The sequence below is a fragment of the Helianthus annuus genome, chromosome 16 (genome assembly GCF_002127325.2).
Source record: "Helianthus annuus cultivar XRQ/B chromosome 16, HanXRQr2.0-SUNRISE, whole genome shotgun sequence".
NCBI lineage: Eukaryota > Viridiplantae > Streptophyta > Magnoliopsida > Asterales > Asteraceae > Helianthus > Helianthus annuus.
In genome coordinates, this window is record NC_035448.2 from 16,658,074 (window position 1) to 16,675,605 (window position 17,532).

The 17,532-nt window shown below is 41.7% G+C and overlaps 1 protein-coding gene and 1 non-coding gene across 2 annotated transcripts; one reads left to right on the plus strand and one right to left on the minus strand.

Annotated features, from left to right (window-relative positions):
• Positions 1-3,041: 3,041 nt before the first annotated feature.
• LOC118488765 lies at positions 3,042-3,148 on the minus strand. The gene has a single exon (XR_004885300.1). It is a non-coding gene; the product is annotated as a small nucleolar RNA R71 (small nucleolar RNA).
• An 8,295-nt stretch (positions 3,149-11,443) lies between these two features.
• LOC110918992 (meiosis-specific nuclear structural protein 1-like) lies at positions 11,444-12,511 on the plus strand. Its single transcript, XM_022163272.1, has 3 exons — positions 11,444-12,106; positions 12,184-12,240; positions 12,311-12,511. Exons 1-3 carry the CDS (start codon positions 11,444-11,446, stop codon positions 12,509-12,511), a joined length of 921 nt encoding a protein of 306 aa, XP_022018964.1.
• Positions 12,512-17,532: the final 5,021 nt, after the last annotated feature.

Here is a 17,532-nt window from a genome sequence, read left to right on the forward strand (position 1 = left end):
TATAGGGGACTGCTAGAATGAGAACCACCTCGAGTTGTAAGAACCGCGAGAACTACACCCCACGGGTGGGCGTTCACCATGATTTTGTTTTTACAACTAGATGTGTGTATTATAAACACAGCCGTAAAAAAAAATTTTAAACGCCGCGGTCGAGGGGGTAGTTTTTTACACCACAAGTTTGGTGTTTTTAATTTTTTTCTTTTTTCTTTTTTTTTTTCACCAAACTTGTGGTGTAAAAAACTACCCCCTCGGCCGCGGCGTTTAAAATTTTTTTTTACGGCTGTGTTTATAATACACACATCTAGTTGTAAAAAAAAATCATGGTGAACGCCCACCCGTGGGGTGTAGTTCTCGCGGTTCTTACAACTCGGGGTGGTTTTCATTCTAGCGGCTCCCTATATATATATATATATATATATATATATATATATATATATATATATATATATATATATATATATATATATATATATATATATATATATATAGGGGAAGGTTCAAATGAAAACCACTATTTATCGCAAAAACTCAAAAACTAACTAAAAGCCTAAAAAACATACCAAAAATTCTTTTAAACCAATTTTCGCTATTTTATGTATATAAAAAAAACTTTAAAAAAAAAATTGTAGTGCACATGTGTATGTGTACTATACATGTGTATTATTACACATGTGCACTACAAATTTTTTTTTTGAAAAAAAGTTTTTTTTTATATACAAAAACTAGCGATTTTAATAAAAAATTTGAAGAAACACTGGTTTAATTGATCGGAATCAACTGAAACAGGGGGTTTGAATCTGCATAAAAGGGGTTAAATCTTCTCGTTCGATTCGTGGGTGAATGATCTTCTTCCTCTAGCAATCATTGCAAAACAACAGCCGTTAGACTCGCCACGGGGAGAATGGAGGTTCTCTCTGTGACCACCCTCCGGCGTAAGAATAAGTACAGGTTTTGATGAAGAAGAAGAAGTGAAAGTGAAGTGAATGTAACTTGAGAATTATACCTGAATTATCCTTCTATTTATAGCCGAAGTTTGGGCGGGAAAATTTGTTGATGAAAAGTTGACGGAAAGTACTTTTCCGTGAGCGGTTATTTTTCCCTTCCGTTAATCGCTAACGAGTGTGTATGCACATGGATCGTGATCTTGATCAACGGTTAGGGTGTTGACACGTGGAAAGTGGGTGATGTGCACAAAATGCAACATATAAATTACATCAATTGTGGCATAAAACTAACCCTTTTTTAGTACTAATGTTGGAAAAAGTGTGTTTTGTCTTCCTTTTGTATTTTCAGGATTAAATGAGCTCAAATAAACAAAAGAAGCAAAAAGGCAGCTAAATCTAACATAGGATTAGATTCAAGAGTGAACACTAGTGTAGCTTGCGAACTGAGTGAACTAATCCTAGCCATACACATGTGTAGATCAATGGCCAGGATTTGATGTTGAAATACACCAGTGTATTTTACGATTTGATGATGAGATCCTGGCCATACACGTGTGTAGATCAATGGCCAGGATTTGTTCACTCAGTTCGCAAATACATTAGTGTTCACTCTAGAACCCCACCCATCTAACATAAATACAAGAAAAGGGACAAACGTGACATGCCCGGCCTCCCCGACAGCATCTTCCCAAGCAAAACAAGAGAACAGAAGGATGAACACGCCCCGTGCTCAATGAGCACGGGGGCGTGCCCAAGTGTCAGCAGAAAAGACAAAGTTGTAGAAGCTTTTATCGCCCACCACGGGGTCTTGCTCAGCGGACACGGGGCCGTGGTCAACTCTAAGATTCGCAAAAGTGCGGAAATAATCAAAGGTTACACTACACACGAGTCGGATCCAAGTGATTCATCTTGTCTATCTGTTTTTACTTTTATTTTATTTTTCAGCATTTTAGTTAGTTTTATTTTTCTGGTTTAAAAACATTTTTTCTAATTTTTGATTTGATTAGACGTTGAGGATAAACCGGTACTAAAAGCTCTTGTGTCCTTGGACGACCTCGGTATCTTACCAACACTATACTACGTCCACGATGGGTGCATTTGCCCATATGTGTGTTTAATGTTAGTAAATATCGTGTTTTATAAATTTAAAACCTGGCTAAAAAAATGTAAAAGGGCTTAAAATATACACCTAAAATATATTACACTACACACGCATCAAGTTTTTGGCGCCGTTGCCGGGGACACAAGGATTTTAAGAAAATTAGGAATCAACGGCCTAATTTTTTTTTAATTTTTCTTTTTTTTAGGATTTTCTTGATTTTTTCAGTTTCTGCAGAGATCAGCACGGGCCGTGCCGAGCATTGTCACTGACAGTTTTTATTTTCCGAGTTACAGAGAGCTGAACACGGGGCCGTGTCGGTGCAACACGAGGCCGTGTCCAACTCCCCAGTAACAGGGATCCGGAAAACAATCACTGTATCTCCGACCACGGGCCGTGTTCATCTGAGCACGGGGCGGTGGTGAACCTTCTGAACAACGTTCTTTTCTGTTTTTATTGCAGGACTTGGAACCCAGGCGCCACATCTGGACTTTCTACGTAGTGTATGAGCTCCAGTTCTAGTAGAGACATAAAAGAACCTCTAGAAGAACCCGAACGCTTACTCAGAAAAAAGACTTAAAGCTAAAAACCAAGAGAAAGTTTTGGGGGACCCACTTCCAATGGTGGACCAACGTACCCTCATGGATTACCTACGACCCACCGTAGGTAATCTAGGCGTCGCTATGAATGCACCGAATGTCGAAGCCAACAACTTCGAACTTCGGCCACATTTGATACAAATGCTTCAAAACTCTGCAACCTTCCACGGGCTTGCGGACGAGGATCCTCATCTACATATTACTAACTTCTTAGAAATATGTGATACCTTTCGGATCAATGGAGCATCAAACGACGCCATCCGCCTTCGAATGTTTCCATTTTCATTAAAAGACCGAGCTAAGGCTTGGCTCAACGCGCTCCCAGTTGGCTCGGTAAACACCTGAGATGAACTAGCCCAAAAGTTTTTATATAAGTATTTTCCTCCTGCTAAAACGGCTAAATTAATTATTGAAATTAATACATATTCACAAGAGGATGGGGAATCCTTATATGAAACTTGGGAAAGGTTCAAGGAGCTACTAAGAAAGTGTCCTCATCACGGTCTTGCGGTGTGGCAACAAGTATCCACTTTCTACAATGGGTTGTTGCCACAAACAAGACAAACACTTGACTCTAGCTTCGGGGGACTTTTAGGTAATCGTCGCCCAAACGAAATATACAATCAAATTGAGGAAATTGCTCAAACCAATTTTCAGTGGCACACTCCCCGAGGCAAGAAATCTATTGCCCCGGGCACCCATAAGGTTGATGAAAGCACTTCTTTACAAGCCCAAATCGAGGCCCTTTCTTCAAAATTCAAAAAACTAGAAATGGCAAAAACAGCCTCGGTCATGGCTTGTGAAAGGTGTGGTGGGCCACACGAAAATTGGAGTTGTATGAAAGAATTAGATGATCAAACAGAATCGGTAAACTACATTGATAATAGACCTAGGCCGTCGGGTCCTCCAACGGGTACCTACAACCAAAGATAGCGTAACCACCCTAACCTTGGTTGGAGAGAACCCAGCAATAGTAGTAACCAACAAAATCTAAACCAACGAACAAACTTTCAACAACCAAGAAGCGAGTCACAAAATTTCTCTCAACAACAAGGTGGACGAGAAAGGCTTGAAGATACTGTATCTCGCCTCATCTCCGACACCGAAAAGAAAAACTCGGATCGAGTTCAACAATTGGAATTGAATTTTAGAAATCAACAAGCTAGTATTCAAAACATTGAAAAACAATTAAATCAAATAGCTCAAAATTTCTTCGAGAGACCACAAGGCGCGTTACCAAGTAATATCGAAACCAACCCAAAGGCGCAAGTACATCTCATAACATTGAGAAACCGTACCGTGGGTTCCGAAGAGGCTCCGTCACCGCCAACTGAAAGAAGCCAATCCATAGCTCCACCCACGCCACAACAAGAAAAAGGCTTCTCCACCAATTCAAGAGCCTACTAAGACTCCTCCGGTCGGTTAATTCGTCAAAAGACCGATGAGCAATTCGCAAAGTTCGAAAATTTACTAAAACAATTGCATGTTATATTCCATTTATCGAAGTCCTAACTCAAATGCCTAAATACTCAAAATTTATGAGGGACTTCCTCACTCATAAAAGGAAAATTGAATCATTGCAATTAGTTAACTTAGGCGAAGAATGCTCCGCCTTACTACTCAACAAACTCCCGCAAAAGAAGATTGATCCTGGAAGCTTCACGGTTCCTTGCTCAATTGGGGAATCCCCCATTCGCAATGCACTAGCCGATCTTGGGGCTAGAATAAACCTCATGCTCGCATCAATGTTCAAACGACTCGGCCTAGGAAAAACGAGCCTTACAAAGATGAGCATACAACTTGCCGACAGATCCGTCAAATATCCACAAGGTGTCGCTGAAAATCTATTGGTCAAAGTCAACAATTTCGTCTTCCCGGCCGACTTTGTCATACTAGACATGGAAGAAGACGCCAAAGTCCCTCTCATCCTAGGGAGGACATTTCTAGCCACAGCGCAAGCAGTGGTAGACATGAATGACGGAACACTAACATTGAAGTTTGGGGAGGAGGAAGTGAAGTTTGGGGTTGGAAAAAGAGTAGAAGACGAAGACCCGGTTAACTACATGAAGGTCATCGACTCAAGCTTGGATGATGCTCTCGATGGTGTAGCATGGGATGCAAAACATCCCACTTGGGTAACATATGACCAGGCTTTGGGTCTAGCCAAAGACCCTTATAAACGTGGCGCACCACGGAGGCATTCCGCAGAACTATCCTTAGTTTAGTTTAGATTAATTTTTATGTTTTCTAGTTTAGTTTTAATTTTCAGGAATAAAACAAACCCGGGATGGTGAAGGATAACAAGGGAAACTTGCACCAGCACCCCATGCACGAAAACAGGGCCATCCGACAAAATTTTCTTCATTACAGCAAGTTCAGCACGGGCCGTGCCCGCCCAACACGGCCCCGGGCTGCACAATCTGCAGAAAATGCCCAGTTCAGGTAACTGGACACGGGACGTGCTCACTGAACACGCCCCCGTGTCCAGGCTTCTGTTTCTTTTTACAAATTATTGTTACTAGCGATCCGAACACGGGGCCGTGCCCGGACACCACGGGGCCGTGTCCAGACGCCCAGTAACAGAAAATTTTGTTTTTTCACACCTTTTTGCACATTCAATCAACTTAAAAACTTATTTTTGGGACACATCGAGGACAATGTGTAATTTAAGTGTGGGGGGGGGATGCTAAAACTTTGAATCTTGCAAGTCCTAAATACAAGCCTTACACAAAACTCTTTTGGAACCGCTAATCACCCTAAATTTGTTCAAATTTTTTTTTTCATTTTTTTACTTGTCTAGGTTTAAGTTGGGAAATTCAAGTTCTAAAAAGGTTATATTTTTACAAATTTACAACCGATAGCGTCGTGATAAAAAGAACCAACATAAGAAAATTACGAAACGACATGACAAGCTTAGTTAAAATTTGATTATATATACTTGATCACATAAAAACCCATTCCCACAAAAGTGAGTTTTGAGCCCTTATTGAGCATACAAATACATATCTTTAAACTAAATGCTCATTTTTCGTTTCTTGTGTGAATAGCCGCTTGGTTCTTATGACTCTAGAACTTGCCACGACGATACATTCCCGGTTCTTACCAACTTAAACCCAAGTAAATAAATGATGGAGGCATTAGGACTAACCTTTTTTATTTCTACACCATTATTTTTCTTTTTCTTTTACCACCTACCCAAAATCCCCCTAGTTAACCCCTTTGAGCATAAACCTTTTCATTTCTTAACCCAAACCAAACACCCTTTTTACCCACCAAAACCCTTTTTCATTTTAAACCCTTTGTTTTAGTAACAAGTTCGGTTCTTCTTATGACTCTTGAAAAAAAACAAGTTTATCAAAAATAACTTTGTTTGAAAGAAATGCTTCATCAAAATAAAAAGTTTTAAAAAATAACGAGTTTATGAAAACCGACGCTTTTTACGCCTTTCGGCCTTTTTCTAACCACTAACCCAACCACCCACCTTTAGCCCAAGCCTAACCCTTCACCCAAAAGTCCTCTTGATATTTACAAAGGTGTATAGTTAAAAAGGAGGAGGATTGATTGCTTGGCAAGCTTATGGTAGAATTAAGTTCCATGCCGCTCTCGAGTGATTCACTAAAATACATCTTCAGCCGAGTGTTGAGTGATTCCCCCGTGAGGTATGTGAACTTGTATATAAATGAAATTTTAAGAAAGGCATGTTATACCCTAATAAGTAATTTATCTTATGAAATGTTTTTAATAAATCATGACGAATAGGATTGTAAATAAATAAGAATAAAACTTAATAAAGAATCTTGCAAATCCCGACACTCTATGACAAGCCCAAAAAAAACCTTCTCTTCTACCCATTCCATTTGGGAGTGTAAAGCCACATTATAAGGAGTTTTGCTTGAGGTCAAGCAAAGATTCAAGTGTGGGGGTATTTGATGTGCACAAAATGCAACATATAAATTACATCAATTGTGGCATAAAACTAACCCTTTTTTAGTACTAATGTTGGAAAAAGTGTGTTTTTGTCTTCCTTTTGTATTTTCAGGATTAAATGAGCTCAAATAAACAAAAGAAGCAAAAAGGCAGCTAAATCTAACATAAATACAAGAAAAGGGACAAACGTGGCATGCCTGGCCTCCCCGACATCATCTTCCCAAGCAAAACAAGAGAACAGAAGGCTGAACACGCCCCGTGCTCAATGAGCACGGGGGCGTGCCCAAGTGTCAGCAGAAAAGACAGTTGTAGAAGCTTCTATCGCCCACCATGGGGTCGTGCTCAGCGGACACGGGGCCGTGGTCAACTCTAAGATTCGCAGGATCTAGGGAAATCTTGATAGTACAGATACGCTTCTGCACACGGGGTCGTGCTCAGCGGACACGGGGGCGTGATCAACTAATGCAGACAAACTGCAATTAACGAAGAAAGAGAGAAGGATGGACACGGGGCCGTGCCCAATGGACACGGGGCCGTGCCTAATGGACACGAGGCCGTGCCCGAGCTTCTATTCAGCCTATAAATAGGGGTGCTTGGTTCACTTGCAACTCATCCCTTGGCACACCACCTCTCTCACACTTCACCCACCACCCACCACCATCACAACACCATCATCCATTGTCCATCATAGAGTGTGTGAGTCGTCTCGGGATCCAAGATTGATCGTAAGAGTTCTTGACAATCAAAGGCCATGTTTGCCTAAGACTCTTACATCACTTGGTGAAGACAAGTGTTTAGTGTAATACTTTTTATTTTTAATCTTTTCACACTTTTTATTTGGTTATGTATTAATGACTTTATTAACTAGTTTCTTATGTTCAAGCTGATTCTTCCTTATCGTTTGTCCGTGGTGTCTTGGCATTATTTTACTGTCTATATAAAATAAAAGATTTTCACCATTCATATCTCCACGGTCTATATGGAGATATGTTGGCTACCTGGTCGGGGGTTTAGGGAACGGTTTGGTAAGAGTCTTGCCATTGTTCACTGTATAGATCCTGCAAAGACCTGAGTCAAATTTAGTAGGACCTCCTTCAATACCCACTGGTATTGGATGGCGGGGGTCCAAACTCTTTGATCCCCTCATAAGTTAAACTACTATTAAAACTTTAACCCGACTACTTAGGACTGTATCCCTGTTGACTCAGGCTACTTAGCCGAGGGTAACGTCACCTTCAAAAGAGGGGCCTACCACATTATGCATTAGTAACTTAATTAATTATCTTTCAATAATCCGACCCTTTAGGATTGTATCCTTGCTGACTCAAACTACTGGGTTGAGGGTAACGTCACCTTCAAAAGAGGGGCCTACTACAATAACTAAGATAATCTCTTAAAAAGTGCAAAAGTGCGGAAATAATCAAAGGTTACACTACACACGAGTCGGATCCAAGTGATTCATCTTGTCTATCTGTTTTTACTTTTATTTTTCAGCATTTTAGTTAGTTTTATTTTTCTAGTTTAAAAACCTTTTTTCTAATTTTTGATTTGATTAGACGTTGAGGATTAACCGGTACGAAAAGGTCTTGTGTCCTTGGAGGACCTCGGTATCTTACCAACACTATACTACGTCCACGATGGGTACACTTGCCCATATGTGTGTTTAGTGTTAGTAAATATCGTATTTGTAAATTTAAAACTTGGCTAAAAAGTGTAAAAGGGCTTAAAATATACACCTAAAATATATTACACTACACACGCATCAGTGGGCAAGTGTAGATCTTCCTTCAATTTCGTACCATCATCGTGACCTTGAGGAAACCTGGGATGATGCCACGTGGCCATTCGGTTATAACCGAATGGTGGTACATGATGGAGCCTTCTAGAGGGATACAGCTGTAATCCTGTGTGGCTCTTCTTCACGTTAATTTTTGTGGTAACAGAAAAGTTATTTTTATCCAACTCTGGATATTATTTATGCGGAAGTGTTTGCTAGGATTTTTATCCTATCTTCTATGGAGGTCGGCGCAAGGATTTGTTAGTTTCCTTTTGGCGTGCAAATGTTGAACATTGTTTTCGTTCTAAGTTCTTTTTTTGTAGAACCAGTGCGCGGCCGCGCAAGGTCTATTAAAGAAGGCTTTAAGACGAGGTTGTGGTATGGTCTCAAGCACCTGTGCAAGGTTTTTGGGACCTTACCCCTTCAAGTCCCCCCCCCCCCCCAAGTCTAGTGTTGCTCTTATGCAAATAAGTGGAGCACTGGACTATGAGAGATGAGTGTTTTTTGCTGTAGAGTTTTTGGCGCGAAAGTAGAGAATCTTTTTGTGGAAGATACTCTTGCTCATGATTTTGATTTTGAAAATCTTGACTTTGGGCAGGTGAAAAGGTACAGTGATGACTGTTGACATGTGACAGGTTGTCGCTGTCAGTTGTATGTTGCTGATCATGTCTCTCACGCGCGCGTGAACACGCGTTATTGCTTATTCCCACTCGCCCCTGATGCTTGGATAACCGTGCCAATCCCGAAAAAGGTGTTGTTGCAGTTATCTTGGTTATTTATGGCGGTGGGTATATAAATCTTCCAACTGCTCATTCTCGTCAATCATTGCCATTTGAAAACCCTTTCTTCTTCGTCTTCCTTGTCAGTTTTTTGAAAGAGTTTGTTATTTTCCTCTCTATGTCAACCGGAGACCATCACGAAGATTCTTCTGAAGAAATGGCTACTGGTCTTCCACCATTGAAGTGGTCTAAAGAAACCTTCGATGGTTTGGTTCGAAACTTCAAGTTCCCTGATAGTTGGAAAGCTCGATACCCTGATGAGGGTCAGACGGCGGCGAATGCTACTGCCGGGTATATCACTTTATTTTGGGTTTTTTCTCTGCAGGCAATTTTCGATTGCCTACAACGAAATTCTTTCTTGACATTCTTTCGTATTACAAGTTCCATATTTCCCAGATGCACCCTATTGGGATGGTTAGGGTTCGTCATTTTGAGTTCGTCTGCCGTACAATGCATATCAATCCGACGGTTACCCGTTTCCGGGTGTTTCATCAGATGCACTGTTCCTAGGGGTTCTACTCATTTATGCAAAGGGCATCTGCGAAGAATATCTTGCTGCAACCCCCAAAGTCGTTTCATGACTGGAAACAAAAGTTCTTTTTTATTAAAGTTGGGGTGATTCCGATGAAGATGACTTTTAGGGGAAAAGAGGATGTTCCAACTGAGACCATTCAAACTCCCTTTTTCGAGAATTGGTACCAGGATTTGAAGGATGTTCCGTCAATTGCTCTGCCGGAGAAAGCCCTGGTTGGTGCTAGTATGAGTCTTAACTGGCGGATGAATCGGGAGGAGAAACCGGTGTATATGGAAGATGGTAAAAGTAAGATTTGGGGTTTGCCCTGTTCGCTTCCCTTTCTTTGCTGTTTTTTTTTTTGAATTTGTCTCCGTTTCTCTCTTTTGCAGTCGTTTCTTTGTATGTTGTTGCTTTTGAGAGAGAAGGTGGGAAGATGGCCACTGTTCCCAAAAAAGCTGACGAGGAGCTTTGGTAACTTCGGATTTTGAAGAATTTTGTTCTTCCACGGGATGAGGGCTTGGCCGCGCAACCCGCAACTGGCGCTGGTAATTTTACTATAATTGCAATACTGTTTTTTGCTGTTTTTGCGCGTTTGAATAACTTTTGCAAACTTTGTGTTTTTTAGTAGGTGATCTGTCTAACCTAGGAATAGGTCCTGAAAAGAAAAAACTCGTGCCTGCTGCCACAGCTGCACCAAAAAAGAGTGATGCGGAGAAAGCTCAATCTTCCAAAGCCAAAAATGTGAGAGGAGAGAGGAATGGTATGCGCCATTCCTCTGACTCCTGGTGTGATTATGTGGTGGTATCTGATTCATTGGAGGGTCTTGCGCCTGCAGTTGTGAGGAAACCTAAGCCGGAACCTAGGGATACTGCTGACCTCCCTCCGTCAAATCCTGAGGACCCTATTGATTTAGAGTCAAGTCCTGAGCATTTGTTGAGGAAGAAAGCGGGAAAGAGAAACTGATGTTGAGGCTGAAGGTCAGCCTGCCAAGAAGGTTCAGAAGAAGAAAATCACCAGAAGAGGCAACCTTGATGCCTTTATTGCGAAACCGGTTCTTGGTAGGTGTTTTTCTTTGTTTACCTTTTATGCGCGTTGAATGTTTGTAATATATATTTTTGTTTTTGCAGAAAAGCCAAATTCTCTTGTTCACGTGGAGCCATCATTCGTGGTTAATGAGGATCTTCTGCCCTCTCTTCCTCGCGCCCCGATTAACGAGCAGTTAGAGAGCACTAAAGCTGCTGGCGATAATGAGGCGGAGAAGGCTGCTGGGGCAGAGAACCCTGAGGTTGAAAAACCTGTTGATGTTGCTGTGGATTCGGAGAAAGTTACTAGCCCGGAGGCTGTGGATGTTGATGCTGGGCATCCACAGTCTCCTGAATTTGTTGTGCGGGACCCGGAGAAAGGAAAATCTGCTCAAGAGATTCCTATAACAACTTCTCCTTCCGCGGCGTTTGGTTATGTCCCTGAGAATATCGAGAAGAATCCTGGTGGAGACCCAGGTTCTTTTATTCAAGCTGATGAAAATTCCCCTATCCGCCCGGATGAAACTCTGGGGGATTATTATTATTATAGATGTTATTTAGAGAAACAGGCGGATGAAGTTCATGCGCCGGTGTGGAAGTTGAAGAAAGGGGATACTTTCTCTGATTGGCATGTGTGCCGTGAGTGGCTGCAAGGAACTTTTCCTACAGGGGAAATTAAGTTCCAAGAGTGGCGTCCTCATGAGTAGACTTATCATGCCTATCTTGAAGAGGCTGCTTCCTATACATCCACTACGCACCGTATAGTGCGTGAATGGCATAGCATGCATAAGGAATGGGCTGCTTTTAAAGCATTCAAGAAGAAAGCCGCTGAGGATGAGGACCGAGCTGCCCTGCTGAGGGCTAAATTAGAAGCTGATCAGGCCAAATTTGAGAATGACCGAAAAACTAAAGAATGGTCGGTTGCGGGATGGAAGAGAAAAGCAGAAGCTGAGGCTGCCCTTCTTTCCAAGGAGCGCAAAAATTGGAAAGAGATTTTTGAGAAAGATAATGCTGAGAAGATGAGCCTCCGCAATGTTATCAACAATTTTAAAGCTGAAGTTGAGAAGTTGAAAAAACAAGATGCGGAGTTTGAAAAATTGAAGAAAGAAAAAGCTGAAGCTGAGGCAGCGTGGGATGAGGCGCGTTCCCATAGGGAAAGGAGTGAACATAGAGAGGTACATACCTGCGCTACTCTTGCTCTTAGGGATAAGGAGATAGAAGAACTTATTGCTTTATTATCTGAGCAGGAACAACTTAAAACGGAGGTTGAGACTGCCAAAAAAGATTTAAATCTTGAGCGGACCAAACAGGCTGAAACTTCCCTCCTTCTTACTGAAATAGAAGATAAGTTGGAGAACTCTGAAACAGCGCGAGCAACGGCGGAGAGTGAGCTTGAACCGTTGAAGAGTGATATGCTATGGTTGAAAGAGCACGGGATTGCAAGCGTAAGTTTATCTTTATCTCTGATAATATTTGGCGATACTGGTGCGCCTTTTGATTCTTGTTTCTTCTTTTTGTGTAGGTCGCTGAATCAGTTCTTAATTCTGAAGAACTAGACAAGACAGTTGCTCATTTGTTGGTTGCTTCGGAATGATGGTTACGCCCAGGGGTATGTGGAGTGTTCCCACCATGTGGCTAATGCTTTAAAGGTTGTCTGGGACACTAGTAAGTCTGCAACCCATGGTGTTAATACTGAAGCTGCTCTCGCTGCTGCGAAGACACAATTTAATACTTTACAGCTTCCGGTCATGGATCTTATTAATGCCGCGCTACATTCTGAAGAGTTTATGACGCGTTTAAGAGAAAATTTGCCAGACAGGGAAGAAGGTGAAGACGAAGACCTAGCTTAGGTTTTCCTTTCTTTGTATGAACAATTGGTAGCTAATTATAGGTATTGGGATGTGGATCCCGGTTTGTTAATGCGCTGTTGCGCAAGTAACTTTAATACACTGTCGTGTAAGTTTATAGTTATTTTGTTAAGGCGTGTGGTACGCCAGTAACTAGTATGATGTGTGTTTGACTTACAATATTTTGCATGAGTACAATTGCTTTGGTTAAGTAAGGCGAATAAATGTGGTATAAAGATCATGTGTGAACGTAAGGTTGGGCCTTGTGCGATGTGTATGATCGCTAACCACTCATGAGACTTGTGTTATATTTACCATAATGTTTTTGCGCTTACCAAAAGGAATTGCATGCACTTTGTAATAAACACAAAAATAATAGAACTTTGCTTTGATTCATGATAGGGCGTAGAGGCCGTGGTACAAAGTCGTCTATTTAGGATAATTAAATGAAACTTAACTTACTCATACTATAGTCCTACGCCATGGATTGGTAAGCTAAAGAACTTGACCAACATGTGAAGAGACTATTGTATGCTACTTGCTTCTTCCGGTACTTAGTTCTTTGCTTTCTTACTCGGGCCTTCATCGCCGCGAGTAATTTGCTTTATATCCTTCCGCACGTTCTGCAATAAGTGGGTGAGTTCACCACTTTTGAGCGCTTTTTCAATCTCGGTGCGGAGAGAGATACAATTGTTCGTGGTGTGACCATTATCCTTGTGATAGTCACAATATTGATTCGGATCTTGGCCCCTCTTATTCTTCATTGGCGGAGGGGTTTTAAACTGATAGTCTTCTGTGCTGAGCACCTCCGCCGGAGTTTTCGTTAGGGGGGTCCACTGCCGCTCTCTATTCTCTTGCTTTGTCTCCCTTTGCGCCGCAAGCTTGTTTATGGTAGCTCGCGCGTCTTCGGATGAGTACGCTCTTGAATTTGAATTGCGCCAATTCCTTTTGAACTTTTTTCCGCTGCTCGCGCTCATATCTTGTGGCGACTGTGCGGTGGTGGTGGTCTGTTAGTGCTGAGGTTTTTCTCTGTCTTGGCATATACTTTGGCTACCGCCATCAGCTTCTCCCAGCTCTTTGGTAGCCCTTCTGTTCCGGACAGGACCTTGATCATGTCATCGCAGCGGACAACATACTTGAACTGCGCTCTAACCAAGTGTTCATGGACATCCCCGATCTCTAGCACCTCCTTGTTGTAGCGTGTGATAAAATCTTCTAAGCTCTCGTCATCACGCCTCCAAATATTTATTACGTCCGCCTCCTTATAGACCTTCACTGTTGGCTAAAATGCACTAGGAATTTTTCTCTCAGATCTACCCACGTTGTTATCTTACCGACATGTAGGTTATCGAACCATAGCCGCGCGGCACATGTGAGAGTTTGGATGAATAGATGACACCACATTGGCAAGGTCCATCCTCCTACCAGACCTTCACTAGTGAAAACACGAAGGTGATCATCCGGATCTGCCATGCCATTGAATTTGCCAACATTGGATGAGAGTTTTGCTTTTTCCAAGGGAGCTAAAGCGTTCTCACTGATAAACTTGGAATTCTCCGCTGCCTCCGCCGGGCGGTAGATTAAATTGTAATCGTGTTCTGCTTCTGGATTATAAATCGCGCGAGGTTTATAACTTTTGTAATCCGGTTGCAACCGGCTGAACACACTTGTACTGTCTCCCTCGTGGTATGTTCTGTCATACTCATTGGTGTGGGTGTCCCACCTCTGGTAGGAACGCGGACCCAACCGGGAGTGAATCGATTGCCTTCGGTGAGAATGAGATTCATCGTGATACTCTCTTCGTCGATTTTCGGAATGAGTAGACTCATACCTTGCGGGAGATCTAGAGTAAACTTCTGTGTCTTCTACCTGAATTCGTGATGGTTCTTCATGATGGGAAGCATGAGGCACAGATGGTACTCGTGTGCGAGACGCAGGTCTTCGTGACTGAGTGGGAAGATCAGTCTGTGTAGAAAGTTGTGCATATACGGCATTTATTGCTCCCTGGGATCTGACATACCAGGAGATAGGGGTCTCTCCGGGAGGTAATATTGAACTTGTTGGAATTTCAGGCTGTATTCCTGGAGTAACAGGATTGTTCGGATGATTATCATTGTATTGAACTTCGTTATCATCCGAAGCCTCTTCCACAATCCCTTCGACTTGGGTATTGTGAGCGAATTTTGGCCGAGGGCCGGATTGACGGTTTGTCGGGGTTTCTTTCATTTGAAAAACGGAGATGAAAAAGTGAATCGAAATGAAAAGAGATGAATTAAAACTGAGAAATCGGTGGGCGCCAATGAAGAAACACTGGTTTAATTGACCGGAATCAAGTGTACCAGGGGGTTTGAATCTGCATAAAAGGGGTTAAACCTTCTCGTTCGATTCGTGGGTGAATAATCTTCTTCCTCTACCAATCACTGCAAAACAACAGTCGTTAGACTCACCACGGGGAGAATGGAGGTTCTCTCCGTGACCACCCTCCGGCGTGAGAATAAGTACAGGTTTTGATGAAGAAGAAGAAGTGAAGGTGAAGTGAATGTAACTTGAGAATTATACCTGAATTATCCTTCTATTTATAGCCGAAATTTGGGCGGGAAAATTTGTTGATGAAAAGTTGACGGAAAGTACTTTTCCGTGAGTGGTTATTTTTCCCTTCCGTTAATCGCTAACGAGTGTGTATGCACACGGATCGTGATCTCGATCAACGGTTAGGGTGTTGCCACGTGGAAAGTAGGAAAGTCTAACATTGTTGGATGTTCAATCTTTGACTGTTTTAATAATGTCCTCATCGTGACCTTGAGGAAGCCTGGGATGATGCCACGTGGAAAGTGGGCAAGTCTGACATTGTTGGATGTTCAATATTTGACTGTTTTAATAATGTCCTCATCGTGGCATCATCCCAGGCTTCCTCTTGGTACACATTGTTGCCACCAAACAACCTCACAATGTCTGACATTGTTGGAGAACATGTCAAAATTTGTTGATGAAAACGGCAAGGAAGGCAGCTGAGAAAGAAGAAGGTGAAAATGAAGATGAGGTTGAAAAAGAAGTTAAAGGTGAAAAGGAAATGGAAGTAGGAGGTGAAAATGAAGGAGAATGGGATGAGGAGATGGTTGGAAAACAAAACGCCATAGAAGTGGAAACAGTTGACGAAAACGCCAATGAAGTTGAAATGGAAGGAGAAGGGGAAGGAGAAGGAGAAGGGGAAGGGGAGATGACTGGAGACCAAAACGCCAAAACCTCAACTGCTACACCGACCCCCATAAATGATGATGCTCATCATGAAGATCAAAGCGAGACTGAGGGTAGTAATGAGAATACTATATTCTCATATGAAGATATAAACGGAAATGATATTGAAAGCTGGGATTGTGATTTCAACACACATGAATATCACATTTCCAAATATATTGGGGAAAAAACTAAAAGGAGTATTGGTGAGGTTTTGGAACATCCGGAACAAGAACTAAAACAAATGATTGAACTAAAAGAAGGTTTAGATTGTCCAAAGATGGTGGATCAAATGATTAAAGCTGTAATGTAAGACCCTTAGTAATTTTAACATTTCTATATCATTAAGGTAAGCATTTTATATCAAAAATGCCACTTAACAAAAACTTTTACGTCAAAGTACTCAGACATGTTCAAAACATTCAAAAACTATGTTATAAGTGTTTACATAATTCACTTTTAATAAAATAAAACAAGATCAATTGCGGAAGCTTCATTTAGACGTGTGTTCGGTTCTTGTTCGTAGCTTGATCTTCATCTGGAGGCCTATAACAATCACCTAGAATCAAAACCAACATAAAAGTTAGTTTTGATGGTTTTATAACCAGTTATAACAAGCCCATTGAGTCAAACAAACAAAACAACAAGAATCAGCAGGTTTTACACCCGTCACGTGCCGCGACGGGTTTGGTGTTCTTTTGTCACGTGTCGCGACAGGTGTCGCGTGCCGCGACGGGGTTACTCCCCACTTGTCGCGCGACGTGAGGATCCAACTTCGATAGAAGGTTTCTTTTTTTTTTGTTGCTGCATTTGCCAGCTATGTGTTTTATCCAACTTTCAACTTAAACTTAGTATAACTTTCAATATACACACCCGTTTTACATGATTTGTTGGTGCACTACATCTTTCGACTACGTCTTACGTCGAGTCTTAGTGTTGTATAGATTAGACATGGCACGAAAACCAAGAAATATGTGTTAGAGAAGGTTTCGCTTATGTCTCATTCATATAGGTCCGCTTATATGTCAAGAAGTTAGGTCCGCTTATTAGTCATTCATATAGGTCCGCTTATACGGACATGACCGTATAAGCGAAACGTGTTGGCCTATATAAAGGGTCATTCAAGCGAACCTAGTGTGTGTGTTGAAGGTGTTTTTCTTCCGGTGAGCCACGAAGTGCTGCCGAAGTGCTGTCAGAGTCTGTAAACGTTAACAAGATCAATACAACAGCAATTATAAGTGAATCTGGCTGAAATTGCACCAAATCATTAGTTTCCGCCTCTTGATTTGGATAGGGATTCTTCTGATCGACTCAATTAGGGCCGAACACGATCCTACAAGTGGTATCAGAGCTCAGGAGGAGGAGTTCTTGCCATTTCAGCTGCATTTCATCTGTTTTTCTACACTTTCTTCAATATTTCTAAAATTTTTACGGTAAAACCAGCTCAATTTCACACATTGCACTCGGAATCATGTGTTAGTAAACCCTTGAAAGTTTCAGATTTAAAATCGACCTAGAAAGTAGGATTTTTGGGGTTTCGCTTATACGAGCATGTTCAAAAAGTGACATCAGCAGATAGGTTCGCTTGAAGGAACTTGATAGTTTCGCTTTTGTGGACGAAAATGTCAGTAGTTTCGCTTGAGTGACAGTGTAGTTTCGCTCCAAGGGACAGTTAGTTTCGCTTCAGTGTCACTTAAGTTGATAGTTCCGCTTCAAAATGCACCAGTAGTTCCGCTTTTGTGTTCATCACAGGTCCGCTCCAAAGACACTTAGTTGTAGTTCCGCTAAAG